Genomic DNA, 17,867 nt, shown 5'->3' with positions numbered 1-17,867 from the left:
AACTTTTCTGAACAGGGGTGCCTGGGTGACTCAGTCAATTGAGCATCCGAATTTGGCTCAGGTCATGATCTCACGGTTCGTGAGCTCGAGCTTCATGTCAGGCTCTGTGATGAGAGCTCAGAGCCTGGAGCTGCTTTGGATTCTGTGTCTCCCTCTCTCTGCCCCTCCTCTGCTTGTGTGCTCTCTCTCTCTCTGTCTCTCTCTCATTCTCTCTCAGAAATAAACATTAAAAATAAAAAAAAAATAAGTTTTTCTGAACAAAAATAAGAGATCCTGAAAAGAAAGAAAAAAATATTTTAAACTCTGTTGTCACTGTGACAGGATTCATGATAAATTATCCCATAGCCCCTTGTGGCTTAAAAGGAAGTCTTGAAGGAGTAGCCCACTGTACCTCAATCACATAGAGAAAGCCTCTTAAGGACCCCTCTGGATACACAGAAATACTGCATTATTTTAAAACGAGAAAACTGACTAGATCAGTTAGGTTTATAGCCCTCTTCTCATAATAAACCTTCGTCTTTGGCAAAGCACAAATGGTTGCTTGGTTTATAAAGGCAACTTGTTGGTGAGACATCAGCACCAGCAGACCCTACACACTCTGGTCTCTCCCATGAACCAGTTACTTCTCCCACACAGAAATGTTCCTGTTTGCCTTACTGAACATCGATTTAGTTGTAGAAAGTGTGGGAGGAGAAGGGATGCTTTAGGGAAACAAGATGCAATCACAAAATCAGAGGCTCTAAAAGAAAAGTCAGAGGAGGCCAAAAGAAAAACATAATCATTAAGACAGCATTTCTCCTACTCAAAATTCACACAGATGTTATCATTCAGCACTAGTGCAATGCTGCCTTGGGTATACTCTGGGTGGAGTTCTTTATCTCCCTCATTCTTGTTTTCTATACGTCATGATTTAGTTGGGAGGGACAGCACATCAGTGAAAGTCTTCCTAAGGGCCCATCTTGGTACAATTTTGTATACAGATCACAAAAGGTAAAGATAAATCCAATGTGAGCACCAATTGTAAAGATAAGCCTTCAAAGCAATCATAAAACAAGTAAGATAATCATTTATATTATATATATATATATATATATTTGTCTTTCATTAAAACTTTATAGCACACTAGAGAGAATAAAGACTACATGGCTGCTACAGTGTAAAATGCTGGAAGAAAACTAGTCAAAACTGCTTCTTAGATATACAATTATGATTACTGATGTCCTTTCAATGAAATCCTATGTGGTTAAAATGAGAAACACACAACCTGGGAGAAATGTCTATTCCACATTTCAAGTTGTGATCTGCTGCATTGGTATGAGTTTTGGTGAAACCTGGTAAAAGAAAGAGAAGAAAAAATGACCAAATTGTACAAAACCTCATGGCATCAACATCTCTTTTCTGAATTTCCAAACCTGAATAATGTTGGCAACAAACGGCCTTGCCACAGACATCACCTAGAGTCTTCTCATTATTTTCCATTCTAAACCAACGAGACAGAAAACGCTTTCCTGTTTACGTTGTGGGTATATAGTTCTCAACCTTCTTGCACATTACAGTTCCTAAATTAAGCATCAGTAAGACTGGCAACAGCAAGAGGGTGGAGGAACAGACAGAGACGAAAAGGGTCCAGAAAACCAAGCTCTCGGAATGGATCACTGAGCTCTGAGATTGATGCCTCTGAGAGTACCCAAAACAGAGACACAGAGTAAGGCACAAGTCTCAGAATGCTCAAAATAAGTCTAGTCAATTCCCAATTTCGTTGACACAATGTAGTCTTTGGATTAACTGGGCCCATATTAATGAAGAGATACATGATCGATGATGAATTTTATCAGAAATATCATAATCAGAATGCAAATGATATGAAGGCAGTAAAAAGACTCCAAGTTATTTTTAAAAAGGAGGTAATAGCATTAAAAATATTAAATGTTGACTAGGTTTATGTTCAATATACAGAACAATACATGCATTCCTAGAAGACTTGAAGCAGAGAAAAATGAGGACAGGTCTACATTTAATGGTAGAGCTGGTGGAAGAATAAAGTTAAATGTAAGTGATTTGGCTTAATTTTGACTGATCTTTCAAGGCAATGTCAGGTTCAGATGTCTTCATTCAGTCTGGCAAATATCCATGGAGTCCTATTAAGTAACAGTCCCCATGGAAAGCACAGTGGGGGCATATTAAAACCTAGATGATTTTTGAGCTCTTCAAGAATGAAGCGATTGAAGTGGGCCTAGCCTTCCAGAATAAACAGTTAATATTTTGTTAAATTAATGAAAAAATGAATGAATAAATGGATTAAATAAGCCTTAAAGAATTAGAAGAAAGGTTTTAATAGAGGTTAAAACAGTATTAACAATAGGAGTAGACAATTATTTGGCTTTGATGAGGTTAAATATTTTTAGTTCATTTATAAATTGTTTCTGTATTAGCTCTTCACAATGTCAAGAGCTAATGCCCCCTTTTCCATTTTTCTACTAAAAGAATGACACGATCAGAGTAAAAAGGATCGGTATGGCTTGGTATACAGCTTAAAATAAATGACAGCTCATTCAGACCTGCCAGTTCCAAGAGCAGATATATAATAATAGACAAAATAATAGACATATAATAAATAGTCAAAAATCACAGCCCACATGTGCATAGATCTTCAACTCTACTGAAAAGAACAAAAGACATATGGGCTCTGAGTATTTAGAAAGTGTGTCTCACAAACAACCCATTTTCTTTTTTTAAACAACAGAGCATCTGTAGAAATAATTTAATGAAATGAAACTCTATTTTTCGGGAAACAGATCATTTCCAATAGATGCTTTATAGCATTTCCTTTAAAAGGAAACTGGACACCTTAATTTTATAACCTAAACATCTGATCACTTTCCTTGGCATACTGACCCTATTTTGAGCTCTTAATGTCATTTATATCCTCGATGTGGACTCTGACTTATATGAAGAAAGAAAGAGATGAAGCTTTATGTAGACTGACTTGGCCCGCCTATTTTTGTAATGAAAAACACCTACTAAATCACCATTTTTCATCCTGTTCTTGCTCAGTCTCATCAACATTTTAAGCCCATGCAGGCTGAAGCAGATCATCCTGCCAAGGTGATCTACAGGTAACACAAGACTATATGATTTAGGTGTAGAATATAAGCCAACAATTTGTTTTCCCAGTCCATTGAAATCCCAATGGTATACAATTTAATTCTGGTATAATGCCAGTTCATAATAGATACGGAGTATAAATTTATTCAACTTAGCAAAGAATATGTACACCTGGCCTCTTCCAAATTTCACTGCAAACATATAAATAAGCTGTATTCTTACTTAATTTTTGCCCATGGTGGTTTAGATGTAGTCCTGCCTGTAGAATAAGACCAAGACCCTTGGGAGTAGGCACTACACCAATTTGTTCTATTTTATTCACATTTCATAGCTCAATGTGGGACACAAATGGGCGTTCAATAAATAATCATGGTTGACTGGAAGTTTATTTTACCTCTGTAAGTTTATTTTACCATGTGATTTTCAAATATGGATTCAATTTTTCTTAAATCTAATTAAAAAAATAAAAACAGAAGGAAATAATGTTGTTTCAAAAAAGGTCCACAGACATATATGGTAAAGAAAAAAATATTTTATGTAACACAAGCATGCATTAGAAAAGAGAGAAATGAATAACCATTTGAATTAACTACTCAGTGGAAAAAGAGACTTCGGAGATAATGCAATTTAAGTGATGGCATATCACTTTTCCCTTTTCTTTCTACTTTGGCCCATCAAGTAACTGGCAGGAACACACTGAGTGAAATACAGGAATCTGACATTTTCATTAGCTTGTCACAGCTTTAATAGGAGAAAATTGTTAGCCAACACATTTTCAAAATTACTCAGACCTAGGTTTTCACCCTTTTTTCTTTATTATGCAACAACTTGGTTGTCTAACTATTCCCTTCTAAAATGTTTATTTCCAGGTATACATTGAAGACTGAGTGGGCCTTTTCTCAAAAAGGAATTTTGACTAACTTGTATAAAGTTATAGAGAGTAAAATGGTACCTATCCATTAATAACCACATGGAATATCTTCTAAATTATGATGTGAAACACTTTATTTGAATTATCAAATTTGAATTTGAATTATTTAATTATTAATTTAATTTGAATGATCAAATAAAGAAATGTTACCCTCAATATAATTTTATTATTGTATGTATTTTATTGATAACCCAGCTATTACACAGAACATATTAATTAGAGCATTCTAGTCCCTAGCATTACAGAAAAACAATCTGCTACATGTGATTTCACCCATCAGGGTCTGAAGAGATGCCACTGATCATCAGATCCTCAAAAGCTAGCTCTTTTGTTGAGATGGTTCAGCTGATACTACACACCTTTTCATTTTCACAACAACACTAATATGCAAATTCACATCTTATCTCAATAGCCTAATTTGGAGGAAATAAGATTACATGTCAATGTCAAAAGAGAAAGAGGGTGATATGGTGTTAAATAAGAAACCACAGAGATATTTTTCAGTGCATCAACACAGGGAAACTAGCACTTAAAAACAAAAAGCAAAAAGCAAAAGCAAAAAGCAAAAACACTAAAACACCTTTTTCATCCTGACTTAACTACATAAATGGAAAAAAAAAAAGCAGATAACAACAAGGGCCCTTTCTTTGTATATCCTCTTTCGTGGCAAAGAAATGAAAATCATGTGGATTCGAAAATATTACCTGAAGAAGAGGTTAACTTACCCACAATGGGGAAAAAATACAAAGAACAGCTGATAGGTAAGAAGAATTATTTGCTTTTACCACTGAAGTAAGGGATTCTAAACAGTGAAAAGTATAAGCAGATCTCATTTATTCTCCCTAAGGTTACTAAAAAGCTAATTAAAAATGTGGGTATTTTTGTTGTTGTTGTTTTTTGGTTTTTTTGTGCTAGGTATTGCTGACAGACTTCTTTTTTCCAAAGGCAAATTCAAAAAAGGTTAATAGACAAAGACCCTCAGACAGTACCATAAAAAGTTATATGTGGATAATGAATTATGCAGCAAAATTGTTTTTATAGAAATTTGTTATGCATTAACAGGTACCAGCCAAGCATGTAGTACCTTAGGAAGAAGCGTATGAAATATATGCCTGATTTATCAAATAGGTTTTGTTAAATTACTTTCCCCAGGATGGGTAGCTGCAACATTTCTTCCCCATTATAACTGTATTTCATTTTAACTAGTAAATCCCTTCTTAAAATGTATGTGAAAAGAAAATTCTTTTCCTTCAGCTTTTCAGAGACATTTCTCCTTTATTTTGATTAACTGCAAACAGACTGAACCATCCTCTCGACCCCCATTAGATGGGTGATCAGTGATTTATGAACAAGCACTTACATTAAAGGGTGACTATATTATAATATTATTTTTTTTGTTTTGAAAAGTGATTTGGGATTTCTTTAATTACACTCCTCTGGTGTATTATGTGCTTTGTAAGTCTGAGTTTTTATGCACTACGTTTTTCTTTAAATGCAGGGTATACCTATTTTGTGACCGTAACTCAGTGTCAGAGCTCAACGTTCCAACATGTTCAATGGATGGAATAATCAAGCATCGAAGTTAATAAAAGAGAAAGCCCTAAGTCATAGGTGGATTTAAAAATAAGGGAGCATCATTTCTCCATGTGTGGCTCACATCTTGGAGTTAACGTAGTCTAGCCACAGCTCTGATAGGTAACCCAAGAACAGAAGATTTGCAAGGGACTTTACAGAAAGTAGCTTTGTGTTCAAGCTCCACCTTCTGTTTCCAGCAGTCCCTGGTGGTTCCTCCCCCTCCTGCTTCTGACTCCTGAGCCAAAGGGTGGCCGTGAGTCAGAGCCCGTTCCTGCTCCCACCTGCTCTCATCTGGAGGCACCCTTCCCTTCACTCCTGTTCTCTGTAAAGGTCAACTCCAAAAATGATCACAAATTAATGGTTCATGTCCTGTAAACACCCATTAATCAAGCTCATGATATAGGACAAGTGGCTGGATTTATTCACAGAAACACTTACTGCAAAATCACACCCAGTGCTCTTTTTGATGTCATCCACGGTCAGGCCTTCCCAGAGTTCAATCAGAGTCAGTCCTTTCTTGTTGTCCACGTCAAACACAGCCTGTCGGAATCAAGAAAACGACAATGACAATTTCCATCACAGTAATTATTTTACAACACAAAACAGAAACAACCTCTCAAGTCCTTAAAGGAGAGACAAGACCGAGGACAAAAGACTCTGAAAATCAGCAATGAGAAAGTGTCAACTCTAATGGTTATATTTTGGTGAGAATAAATGCCAGCTCTCTAATCGGCAATTAGTTGTGGAGCACTGTTGATGTCAGAAGATAAATGAATGTTGACTACTGATGGCACATGCTACTACTGTAACCAGTTTTGGGTTTTTGTTTGTTTTGTTTTGTTTTGTTTAACTACTTTCCTTTAGTTAGGTCTAACACTTCTGGTCAAAATTTCAGTTAGAAGAATAATGATGATTTGAAGGAAAAAAGGAATGAAGAAAGAGAGGGAGGGAGAAGATATTTGGAAGGTGAATGTACAAGGATGGTGGGGGAGAGCTGATCAATGCTGCTAGGTAAAGAGTTACAGGAAATAAAAGAAAGCACTTCGAAGTGGTTATGAGTAATTACAAAGGGATAGCTGTCCTGATCCTGAAAGACCCCCCCCCCCCCGCCCAGGTAAATATTACAACTTTCCCTTTTAAGTCCTGCAAAGACACACAGGTCCAAGAGGACAGCATGAGAATCTCCGCCTTGGTATGAAAATCAAATGAAGATGCTCGTGTTTAGGACAAGCATGAGAAGGCTAACCTCACCTTAATGTTTCTTTACAACATTGTGGTTGGTAATGCCAGGTGATGGTAATGCCCATTGGTACAGTATGACCTCAGCACGAAGACTCAACTTGTTGTACCTGACTTAGGATACCTGCCATTTGTTACACTTAGCAATATGACAACCTGAGTGGAAGGGACTGACAAAGTCATTTAATATAACCTCCCGCTCAGGAATTCTTCCATTCTTCTGAGATGGTCAGCTTTGCTGAGAGGCTTCCGATGCCAGGAGGCTCACTTGTCTCAAGGCAGATTAGATGGTCTATGGATGGGCAGCTCTAACTATAAGAGCCCAAAACTGCTTCCCTCTTTCACTTGCTGGATCTACAAGCAAAAGGCACTGTTCCCTCTCTTGGCTTTCACTACTAGTTTCCTCTCTCTCTGACTTAAAAATTATGCTCCTCATATCCTTCCCCTCTTCCAGGTTTACCTTACATTCAACTATTATTCACAAGCTGATCTTTATTTTCAGCTAGTTTGGAACTCAAACCCAAAATTTTCATTTTAAACACTCTTGTGGATAGGAGGCTAATATGAAGACACAGCAACCTGTAGAGGAAAGAACCCTGGCTTTCGAGCTGGACTGGAATTTCGGCTCTGCCACACACTAGCTAAGTGATCTTTGGTGAACCTGCCTTTGCATGTGTACATGGATATCAAAAAACCCTACTTCCCAAGATTGTTATACAGGACAAATATAACAAACATTATCTGGGCACCTGGCATCATGCCTGAGGCATAACAGGGGCACCGTATACATGCATGTTCTTTCTCCTTAATAGCTTAACTTATTGTCACTTGTGTGTGAACTCAAATCAAAGCCCTAAAACGGTTATTAGTCTCCCGTTAACTGATTTTTCCCCCTTGAGCAAAACATTAAGAGGACATGATACCTGAATTCTATGTTTATGTTTGATGAATTTACAGATTACCTGGTTGATTTTACTGGAAAAGATGATTTAAATTTTAGAGGAAATATTCCAGAAAAGTTCCTTTTTGTTTGCACATTTTTATGTTCCTAAAAAATAAAAAAACCTGTTTTTTCAGTAAAAATATGTGTTTTGAGAAGGAAGAAAATGGTCATTTAGGAATGTCTGTATGCTACATTAGCTTATTTAATTCCAAAATGACAATTAAAAAAAATTTTTTTAATGGACACTTTTGCTTTGTAGAAAATGTGTCTGGAGCATTATTCATACTGATTTTCTTTTCCCTGCATTATGAACAACTGTAAATTTATCAAAATAAAACAAATTAAAAAAAAAAGAGTCTCTAGATTATATTATTAAGAACAGGAAGGGAAGGGATTTGGGGAAAAGATAACTGTAGTGTCATGAATATAAGCCTTCAGTGATCAGGGAGAGAAAATCTACGGCAAATCTACTTACTGCTTTTAGAAAACTTTTAACACCTTTATCAAACTCTAATTAGCTCTCAAGGTCATATACTAGAAAGCCAAGCATCTATTATTAAAATGAAGGAAATTTACTTTTGAAATATTTAGGAAGATTTCCATTTAGCAGTATAAAGTATAAACAAAACCTTGATAAAAATGGAGACCACATTATAGATAAAGCAGTTAATCATAGCCCAGCTGCTGGCGAAGAAAGCATCTTTCATAACCTCATTCTAGCAGTACAAAACTAGGAAATCAGGGTCAAAAATCTCCAAAGCCTCTTTCAAAAGACAAACTAATGGAATTTCTTTAGAAGTTGAAAATGGAATTCTAGGGGCATATCTGCAATGGCAGGCTGAACACATTTATTGCCCTAATGGCACCGCATTCTCATTCAGTCATTCAACAAATATGCATTAGAGCACCTACTATGTACAGAGCCACAGGGGTAAATGTGCACCGTTCCCTTCCTCGGGGTTCCCACAGCTGTCTTTCCCTTTGCCCATTTTTATCTATCCAATGTCATCTACGCTAAAGGCTTCAATTATCCTTTGCTAGGTTAATGACTTCCACAAGTTTGGTCCAATACTGACTTTCCTTCTGAGCTCCACATCCACATCTCTGTTTATCAGAAATCTGACTGGACGTTCAGGATGTTAACATGTTCAAGAATATCAAACTGGGTGTGTCAAAGCTGAACCCAATCTTTTACTGCCTCCCACCGCTCCTCCCTGTCTCTTCCTACCGTCTGGGCTTCATTAGGAAAACTTAGGAAGCACCTCTGTCTTAGCAGCCTTGTCCAATTCATCATCTAGCTAGGTTGAGTCCATCTGGGTCTCTCGAATCTCTCCTTCTAACCTGTGGTTTAGAACCGTGACGCTTCTGGCCTAAATCACTGAACGAATCTTCTAACTGAACTCTGTCTCATCTCTTCTCCCCCTACTCTGCATAAAAGCTACAGCATTCTTTCTAACATGCAAATCTAATCCATCTAAAATCATTGAAGGGCTTCTACAAGCAACATAATGGCAATAAATTCATATCTTTCAGTACTCACTCTAAATGTCAATGGACCCAATGCTCCAATCAAAAGACATAGGGTAACAGAATGGATAAGAAAACAAGATCCATCTATATGCTGTTTACAAGAGACCCACTTTAGACCTAAAGACACCTTCAGATTGAAAGTAAGGGGATGGAGAACCATCTATCATGCTAATGGTCAACAAAAGAAACCCAGAGTAGCCATACTTATATCAGACAATCTAGACTTTAAAATAAAGACTGTATCAAGAGATGAAGCAGGGCATTATATCATAATTAACGGGTCTATCCACCAAGAAGAACTAATAATTGTAAACATTTATGCACCAAATGTGAGAGCACCCAAATATAGAAATCAATTAATCACAAACATAAAGAAACTCATTGATAGTAATACTATAATAGTAGGAGACTTCAACTCCCCACTCACAGCAACGGACAGATGATCTAATCAAAAAATCAACAAGGAAACAATGGCTTTGAATGACACACTGGACCAGATGGATTTAACAGATATATTTGGAGCATTTCATCCTAAAGCAGCAGAATATACATTCTACTCCAGTGCACATCGAACATTCTCCAGAATAGACCACATACTGGGACACAAATCAGCCCTCAGCAAGTACAAAAAGATCGAGATCATACCATGCATATTTTCAGACCACAATGCTATGAAACCTGAAATCAACCACAAGAAAAAATTTGGAAAGGTAACACATACTGGGAGAGTAAAGAACATCCTACTAAGGAATGAATTCATTCCTACTAAGGAATGAATGGGCCAACCAAGAAGTTAAAGAAGAAATTAAAAAGTATACGGAAGCCAATGAAAATGATAACACCACAATCCAAAACCTCTGGGACGCAGCAAAGGCAGTCATAAGAGGAAAGTATATGGCAATCCAGGCCTTCCTAAAGAAGGAAGAAAAGATCTCAGATACACAACCTAACCTTACACCTTAAGGAGCTGGAAAAAGAACATCAATTAAAACCCAAAACCAGCAGAAGACAGGAGATAATAAAGATTAGAGAAGAAATTAATGCTATCGAAACCAAAAAAAACAGTAGAATAGATCAATGAAACCAGAAACTGGTTCTTTGAAAGAATTAACAAAATTGATAAACCACTAGCCAGTTTGATCAAAAAGAAAAAGGAAAGGATCTAAATAAAAAAATCAAGAATGAAAGAGGAGAGATCACAACCAATACAGCAGAAATACAAACAATAATAAGAGAATATTATGACCAATGATACGCCAATAAAATGGGCAATCTGAAAGAAATGGACAAATTCCTAGAAATGTATACACTACCAAAACTGAAACAGGAAGAAATAGAAAATTTGAACAGACCCATAACAGTCAAGAAATCGAATTAGTAATCAAAAATCTCCCCCAAACAAGATGGCCTTCCAGGGGAATTCTACTAAACATTTAAGGAAGAGTTAACACCTATCCTCTTGAAGCTGTTCCAAAAAACAGAAATGGAAGGAAAACTTCCAAACTCTTCCTATGAGGCCAGCATTACCTCGATTCGAAAACCAGACAGAGACTCCACTAAAAAGGAGAACTATAGACCAATTTCTCTGATGAACATGGATGCAAAAATCCTCAACAAGATATTAGCCAACCGGCTCCAACAATACATTAAAAAAATTATTCACCACGACCAAGTGGGATTTATACCTGGGATGCAGGGCTGGTTCAATATCCACAAAACAATTAATGTGATTCATCACATCAATAAAAGAAAAGACAAGAACCATATGATCCTCTCAATAGATGCAGAGAAAGCATTTGACAAAATACAGCATCCTTTCTTAATAAAAACCCTCAAGAAAGTAGGGAATAGAAGGTTCATACCTCAAGATCATAAAAGCCATATATGAACGACCCAATGTTAATATCATCCTCAATGGGGAAAAACTGAGAGCTTTCCCCCTAAGGTCAGGAACAAGACAGGGATGTCCACTCTCGCCACTGTTATTCAACTTAATATTGGAAGTCTTACTCTCTGCAATCAGACAACACAAAGAAATAAAAGGCAACCAAATCGGCCAGGAGGAGGTCAAACTTTCACTCTTCAAAGGTGACATGATACTCTATATGGAAAACCCAAAAGATTCCACCAAAAAACTGCTAGAACTGATTCATGAATTCAGCAAAGTTGCAGGATATAAAATCAATGCACAGAAATCGGCTGCATTCCTATTCACCAACAATGAAGCAACAGAAAGAGAAATCAAGGACTCGATCCCATTTACAGTTGCACGAAAAACCATAAAATACCTAGGAATAAATCTAACCAAAGAGGTGAAAAATCTATACGCTGAAAACTACAGACAGCTTATGAAAGAAATTGAAGAAGACAAAAAAAAAAAAAAAAAGGACAAAGATTTCATGTTCCTGGATAGGAAGAACAGATATTGTTAAAATGTCGACACTACCCAAAGCAATCTACATAGTCAACGCAATCCCTATCAAAATAACACCAGCATTCTTCACAGAGCTAGAACAAACAATCCTAAAATTTTATGGAACCAAAAAGACCCCGAATAGCCAAAGCAATCTTGAAAAAGAAAACCAAAGCAGGAGGCATCACAATCCCAGACTTCAAGCTATATTACAAAGCTATAATCATCAAGACAGTATGGTACTGGCACAAGAACAGACACTCAGATCAATGGAACAGAATAGAGAACCCAGACATGGACCCACAAACGTATGGCCAACTCATCTTTGACAAAGCAGGAATGAATATCCAATGGAATAAAGACAGTCTCTTCAGCAAGTGGTGCTGGGAAAACTGGACAGCGACATGCAGAAGAATGAACCTGGACCACTTTCTTACACCATACACAAAAATAAACCCAAAATGGATGAAAGACTTCAATGTAAGACAGGAAGCCATCAAAATCCTCGAGGAGAAAGCAGGCTAAAACCTCTTTGATCTTGCCCTCAGCAACTTCTTACTCAACACGTCTCTGGAGGCAAGGGAAACAAAACCAAAAATGAACTACTGGGACCTCATCAAAATAAAAATCTTCTGCACAGTGAAGGAAACAATCAGCAAAACTAAAAGGCAACTGACAGAATGGGAAAAGATATTTGCAAATGACGTATCTGATAAAGGGTTAGTATCCAAAATCTATAAAGAACTTATCAAACTCAACACCCAAAAAACAACTAATCCAGTGAAGAAATGGGCAAAAGACATGAATAGACACCTCTCCAAAGAAGACATCCAGAAGGCCAACTGACACATGAAAAAATGCACAACATCATTCATCATCAGGGAAATACAAATCAAAACTACAATGAGATACCACCTTACACCTGTCAGAATGGCTAACCTTACCAACTCAGGCAACAACAGATGTTGGCGAGGATGTGGAGAAAGAGGATCTCTTTTACATTGTTGGTGGCAACGCAAGCTGGTGCAGCCACTCTGGAACACAGTATGGAGGTTCCTCAAAAAATTAAAAATAGAACTACCCTGTGACCCAGCAATTGCACTACTAGGTATTTATGCAAGGGATACAGGTGTGCTGTTTCGAAAGGGTACATGCACCCCCATGTTTCTAGCAGCACTATCAAACAATAGCCAAAGTTTGGAAAGAGCCCAAATGGCCATCGATGGATGAATGGATAAAGAAGATGTGGTATATATACACAATGGAGTATTACCTGGCAATCAAAAAGAATGAAATCTTGCCATTTGCAACTATGTGGATGGAACTGGAGGGTATTATGCTAAGCGAAATTAGTCAGAGAAAGACAAATATCATATGACTTCACTCATATGAGGACTTTAAGAGACAAAACAGATGAACATAAAGGGAAGGGAAAGAAAAATAATATAAAAACCAGGAGGGGGACAAAACATAAGAGGCTCTTAAATTTGTAGAACAAACAGAGGGTTACTGGAGGGGTTGTGGGTGGGGGGATGTGGTAAATGGGTAAGGGGAATTAAGGAATGTACTCCTGAAATCATTGTTGCACTATATGCTAACTAATTTGGATGTAAATTAAAAAAAATAAAATCAAAAAAAAGTCTAAAAATAAAAAATAAAATCATTGAAGGGCTCCCAACTGCCTTCCAGATAAAACTCAAATTTCTTAACAAGGTGCTCACATTCCTTTACAATTTAGCCCTTCACTGTCTTTTCAACTGTAACCTTCAGAGTCCAGTCCTGCCCTCACTCTACATTGCTCCGCTGGCAGGTCCTTGGGTTGGCTGTTTATTCTTAATAGCTCCACAACTCTGCCTATTTCCTTTCCTTAGCCCAGAAGGGCCTCTTTGGTCTTATTCTAACTTGTAAAACTCCTACTTACCTTTCAAGACTCATCACTGAATCTATCAATTTTCTCCATCAAGAGAAGTGTACTACATTTATTCAACAAGCATTCGCTGCGTATGAGCAAACATCATGCAAAGTACTGGATAAACATTGACGAGTGAGACAGGCAGAGCTGAGAGGTTATTTCAATACAGTGGTCAGTGCTGAATCAGGGTACGTACTAGGATTCAGGGAAGCACCCAGAAGACTTGTGGAGAGAAAGGAAAGACTTGCCAAAGAAAGAAACATATAGTTGAGACATAAAAAAAAATGAGCAGGAATTAGCTAGATGGGAAGGGTGAGAAGAACATTCTAGGGAGGGAAACAAGATGTGCAGAGTCCCAGAAGAACATGGAGGGTAGGGAAGGCAACACCATTCACAGCATTTTAACAGATGAAGTGGGGAGAATTTAAAAGTGGAAAGAGAGAAACTGAGATTGGAGGAGAAAAGGTAGAGTCTGTGAAATGCCTTGCAAAACCCATTACAAGTCTGTATTTGATACCATTCGAACCTCTCCTGACACTCTCCCCAGGTTGTTAGGCAGACTTCCTGTCTCCTGTGTTCCTAACTCCTCATCTGGCATGGCTCTTCTCACATTTATTACCCTAGCCTCGGGTACTGCCAGATGCACGCTGTCCAGCCCTCCTGAATGTGCTCCCTGGGGGCGGAGACTGATCTCTTTTCTGTAGCACACTGCTGGTAATACTCTAGTTCAGACAAGATGCTCGCAAAATCCTTATTAAATGAATAAATGTATAAGACAACAATGTGAACGGGGCGAAAGGATAGATACAAGTTTTTATAAATGGCAGTAAAGTTAAATAATAGTCTGTTATATCATAAGGAAATGTAGGTATGAGATGACAGGTGTCCAAATGAATGGTGCACGACTGAGGATGAGGCACAGGCAGGAGTGCGAAGATGGCCAGAAACCTCTTCGTGATCAAGAGGAAAATTGCATGAGGCCTAAAGGATGGATAGGATTTGGGGAGGCAGAGTCGAGTGGAACGTATTGCAGCTAAGAGCAGTGAACTGGTAAGAACTAGCCCAGAGAGCACATGTAGTGGGGATGGGGGAGAGGGCTTACTTAGGAGAAGAGGAAGATCAATGGGAAAATGTTGGTGGAATTATCCTTAGAAGGTCTACCACTTCATTAAAGAAAACAAGATTGAGGACTGCTTTGTCGTTATTTTCAAAGTAACAGAATCTTTTCAGTAAGTCCTGTCACCACAATTTTGTAGGGGTTCAAGAAGCGGTAAGACTCAGGGAATGAATGGTGAAATAAAATATTCTGTAGTTTTATCCAATTTCTATTCTCTACAAGTCATCTTTATGGAACCCCACATAAACAGTCCTAGGGGAAGGCAACATTTACAATACAATGCTCTTTAAAATGTGGGGGCCCCCAGGTGGCTCAGTTGGTTAAACATCTGACTCTTGATTTCGGCTCAGGTCATGATCTTACGGTTCATGAGACTGAGCCCTGCGTCAGGCTCTGCACTGACAGCGTGGAGCCTGCTTGGGATCCTCTCTCTCTCCACATCTCTCTCTGCCCCTCCCCCGCTCATGCATTTGCTCTCTTTCTCTCTCTCCAAATAAATAAACATTTTAAAAAATGTTTAAAAAGTAAAATGTGGATCTGTCAAGTACTATGAACCTCTGAACCTACTTCAAAGGGCTGCATTAGGGTGCTTCTTACCACACTTCAGTGAGAGGCAGCAAACCAGACTAATGCCAAGATGCTGTCCCTGTGGCTCTTGCAAAAAGAACAGCATCCAAACAAACCAACCCTGATACAGATAATTTTGTTTTTTGGTTTCATCAAGACGCTGAATCAAGAAAACGGCACCCTCCTAGCTCACTTAGGAGAATTATGTCATTCCAACATTCTAGGTTCAAGTCTGGGTCAGAAAGATGACTGTAGACAACTGCCAATGAGGCTTCTCTCAGATGTGAGCAGCTTTCAGTCACACCATTACCAACATTTTCCATCTAAGAAGAAAAAATCTAGAAAAGCAGTAAAATGGCTCATGTGTTCTGAAGTTCTTTTTATAAAAGAGCTGAAAGCATGCAAGAACCACAGAATAGATTTCTTGGCTCACTGTGGGCCTTTGAACCCAAATGATGAAAACCCCAATTTTGACAGTTTCCTAAAATGAAATCAAACAATTTGTACTTGTGAGTGGGAAAGCAAAGAAAGGTAGGAATGATTAATATATTCTTAACTTTATATACATCATCCATCTTAGACATGTTAATAGTCCAAGTAAAAGGATGAATAAAACTTCTCTTTGATTATATATACTGCCAAAGTTACCAAGGACAGTAGTGCAATTGTGTATATGCTGCATGGTATACACACCAGAGAGGTGCACGTCAAGGATTCTACATATAGAAACATTAAATTGACGAATTTTCCTATTCAGTCTACCCACAGATTAACTTAATCCTATGACTACCAACATACCCTTTTAGAGGGTGATGAAAAAAAATCTAAGAATTCTTATAAATAAAAAAAAAAGTGCTGGCTGACATTAGAGGAAATGAAAAGAGGCACTGTACCTTTTCAGTAATGATGCGGTTGACGCACTGCTTTCCAGTCAGTGGCAATGTACATTTCTCCATGATTTTATGTGTATTTCCCTGTTTTAAAAAGAAGGAACATCAAAAGAGTAGTTAGGGACCAATTCTTACTTAGAAGTGGAATAATGATAGGACACACAGGAACTATCAGAGAAAGCATCTCCTAAGTACAGGCTGTTTCAAAATCTTTGCACAGTCACGCTTTTGCTTTCTTTCTGGGGATAGCTTCTGTTCCTAACATAATTTAGGGAGAATACCAAATGGATAGCAAAAGCCAGAAATGATTTAGTTGGGAAACACCTTGTCATAAATTTAAACTCTCAAGTCTCAGTCCTTATATATAACGTAAGAGAAATTTTACTTCTAGTATCCTGCTTCCTTTTCCTTTTCAGGGAATGGTCTCCTCGACAAACACGAACTATTATTCACCAAGGATAAGAAGCATGTACGAGATGCGAATGTGTAATACCCTTCTTAAAATTAATTTTGTTAGAAAAGTAAAACATACATGAAAACACCAATGCCTAGCCTCCTTTACTTACTTTTGGACCTGCTCTCAACAGGAATCAATTTTTTTTTCTAGCATTTTCTTTTGTATCTATACATTTTCCTATTACCTCTTCTTTTTTACAAACTAGGTTCCATGCTATTTGTTTCTTGATTAATTGATTTTAGACACTATGTACTAACTTCTTATTGTGGTACATGAAGACTTAACTCTCTTATAAAACCCTGTCCTCCATTGTCATCTGCACTTCTTCATTAGAGCCAGGCTGCAAACTGTAGTTAACTCAATGGTTAGAATTTACACCATTCTGCCTCAATGACCATGTAAAACTGTTCATCGCTGAGCCAGGCAGTATAGTATATCATGGTTTTATTTACTTTCTCATACCGCTGTTTGCTGTTCCTGGAGTTTGTCTGAGCCTCAGTTTGCTCATAAGTAAAATGTATGAGCTGTCCTAAATCTGTATTTTTTCTTTTAACTACTGTACCCTTTCTTCAAACATAAAATAAAAAGGGAGTAAGAATAGAAAGCAGAGTATTTATACAAAGAAAACAAAACCACGAATTCAGAGAGATGTATGAACCCCTATGTTTACTGTAGCCTTATTTACAAGATATGGAAGCAACCTAAATGTTCATCAATAGATGAATGGATAAGGAAGATGTGGGCGCACGCGCGCGCGCGCGCACACACACACACACACACACACACACACACACACAGGAATATTATGCAGCCATAAAAATAATGAGATCATGCCATTTGAGACAACACAAATGGACCTAGAGAGTATTATGCTAAGTGAAATAAGTCAGACTGAGAAAGACAAACAGCATATTTTACTCATTTTACTCATAAGTGGAATACAAAAAACAAACAAACCTGAATAAACAAACAGAAAACAGAACGAGACCTATAAATACAGAGAAAACTGATGATTGCCAGAGGGGAGGGGGTGGTGTGCTGGGCAAGGCTGGTGAAACAGAGAGGGAGATAGATGCTTCCAGTTATGGAATGAGTAAGTCGTGGGAATAAGAGACACGGCACAAGGAATATCGTCAATGATATTGTAACAGTGATGTATTGGGTCAGATAGCAGCTACCCTTCTGGGG

The 17,867-nt window shown here is 37.7% G+C and overlaps 1 protein-coding gene across 1 annotated transcript in view; it reads right to left on the bottom strand.

Annotated features, from left to right (window-relative positions):
* Window positions 1–1,079: 1,079 nt before the first annotated feature.
* OXCT1 (3-oxoacid CoA-transferase 1) overlaps window positions 1,080–17,867 on the bottom strand; it is a 135,701-nt gene continuing 118,913 nt past the window's right edge. Inside the window, exons 15-17 of the mRNA XM_015067560.3 lie at window positions 16,226–16,306; window positions 6,050–6,151; window positions 1,080–1,331 (exon numbers count right to left, since the gene is read on the bottom strand). Of these exons, the coding sequence (XP_014923046.2) occupies window positions 1,290–1,331; window positions 6,050–6,151; window positions 16,226–16,306 (225 nt within the window). The 3' untranslated portion in view covers window positions 1,080–1,289. The remainder of the gene's footprint in view (window positions 1,332–6,049; window positions 6,152–16,225; window positions 16,307–17,867) is intronic.

This window comes from Acinonyx jubatus, chromosome A1, assembly GCF_027475565.1.
Source record: "Acinonyx jubatus isolate Ajub_Pintada_27869175 chromosome A1, VMU_Ajub_asm_v1.0, whole genome shotgun sequence".
In the NCBI taxonomy this organism is placed as follows: Eukaryota; Metazoa; Chordata; class Mammalia; order Carnivora; family Felidae; genus Acinonyx; species Acinonyx jubatus.
This window is presented reverse-complemented; position numbering and strand designations above follow the sequence as displayed.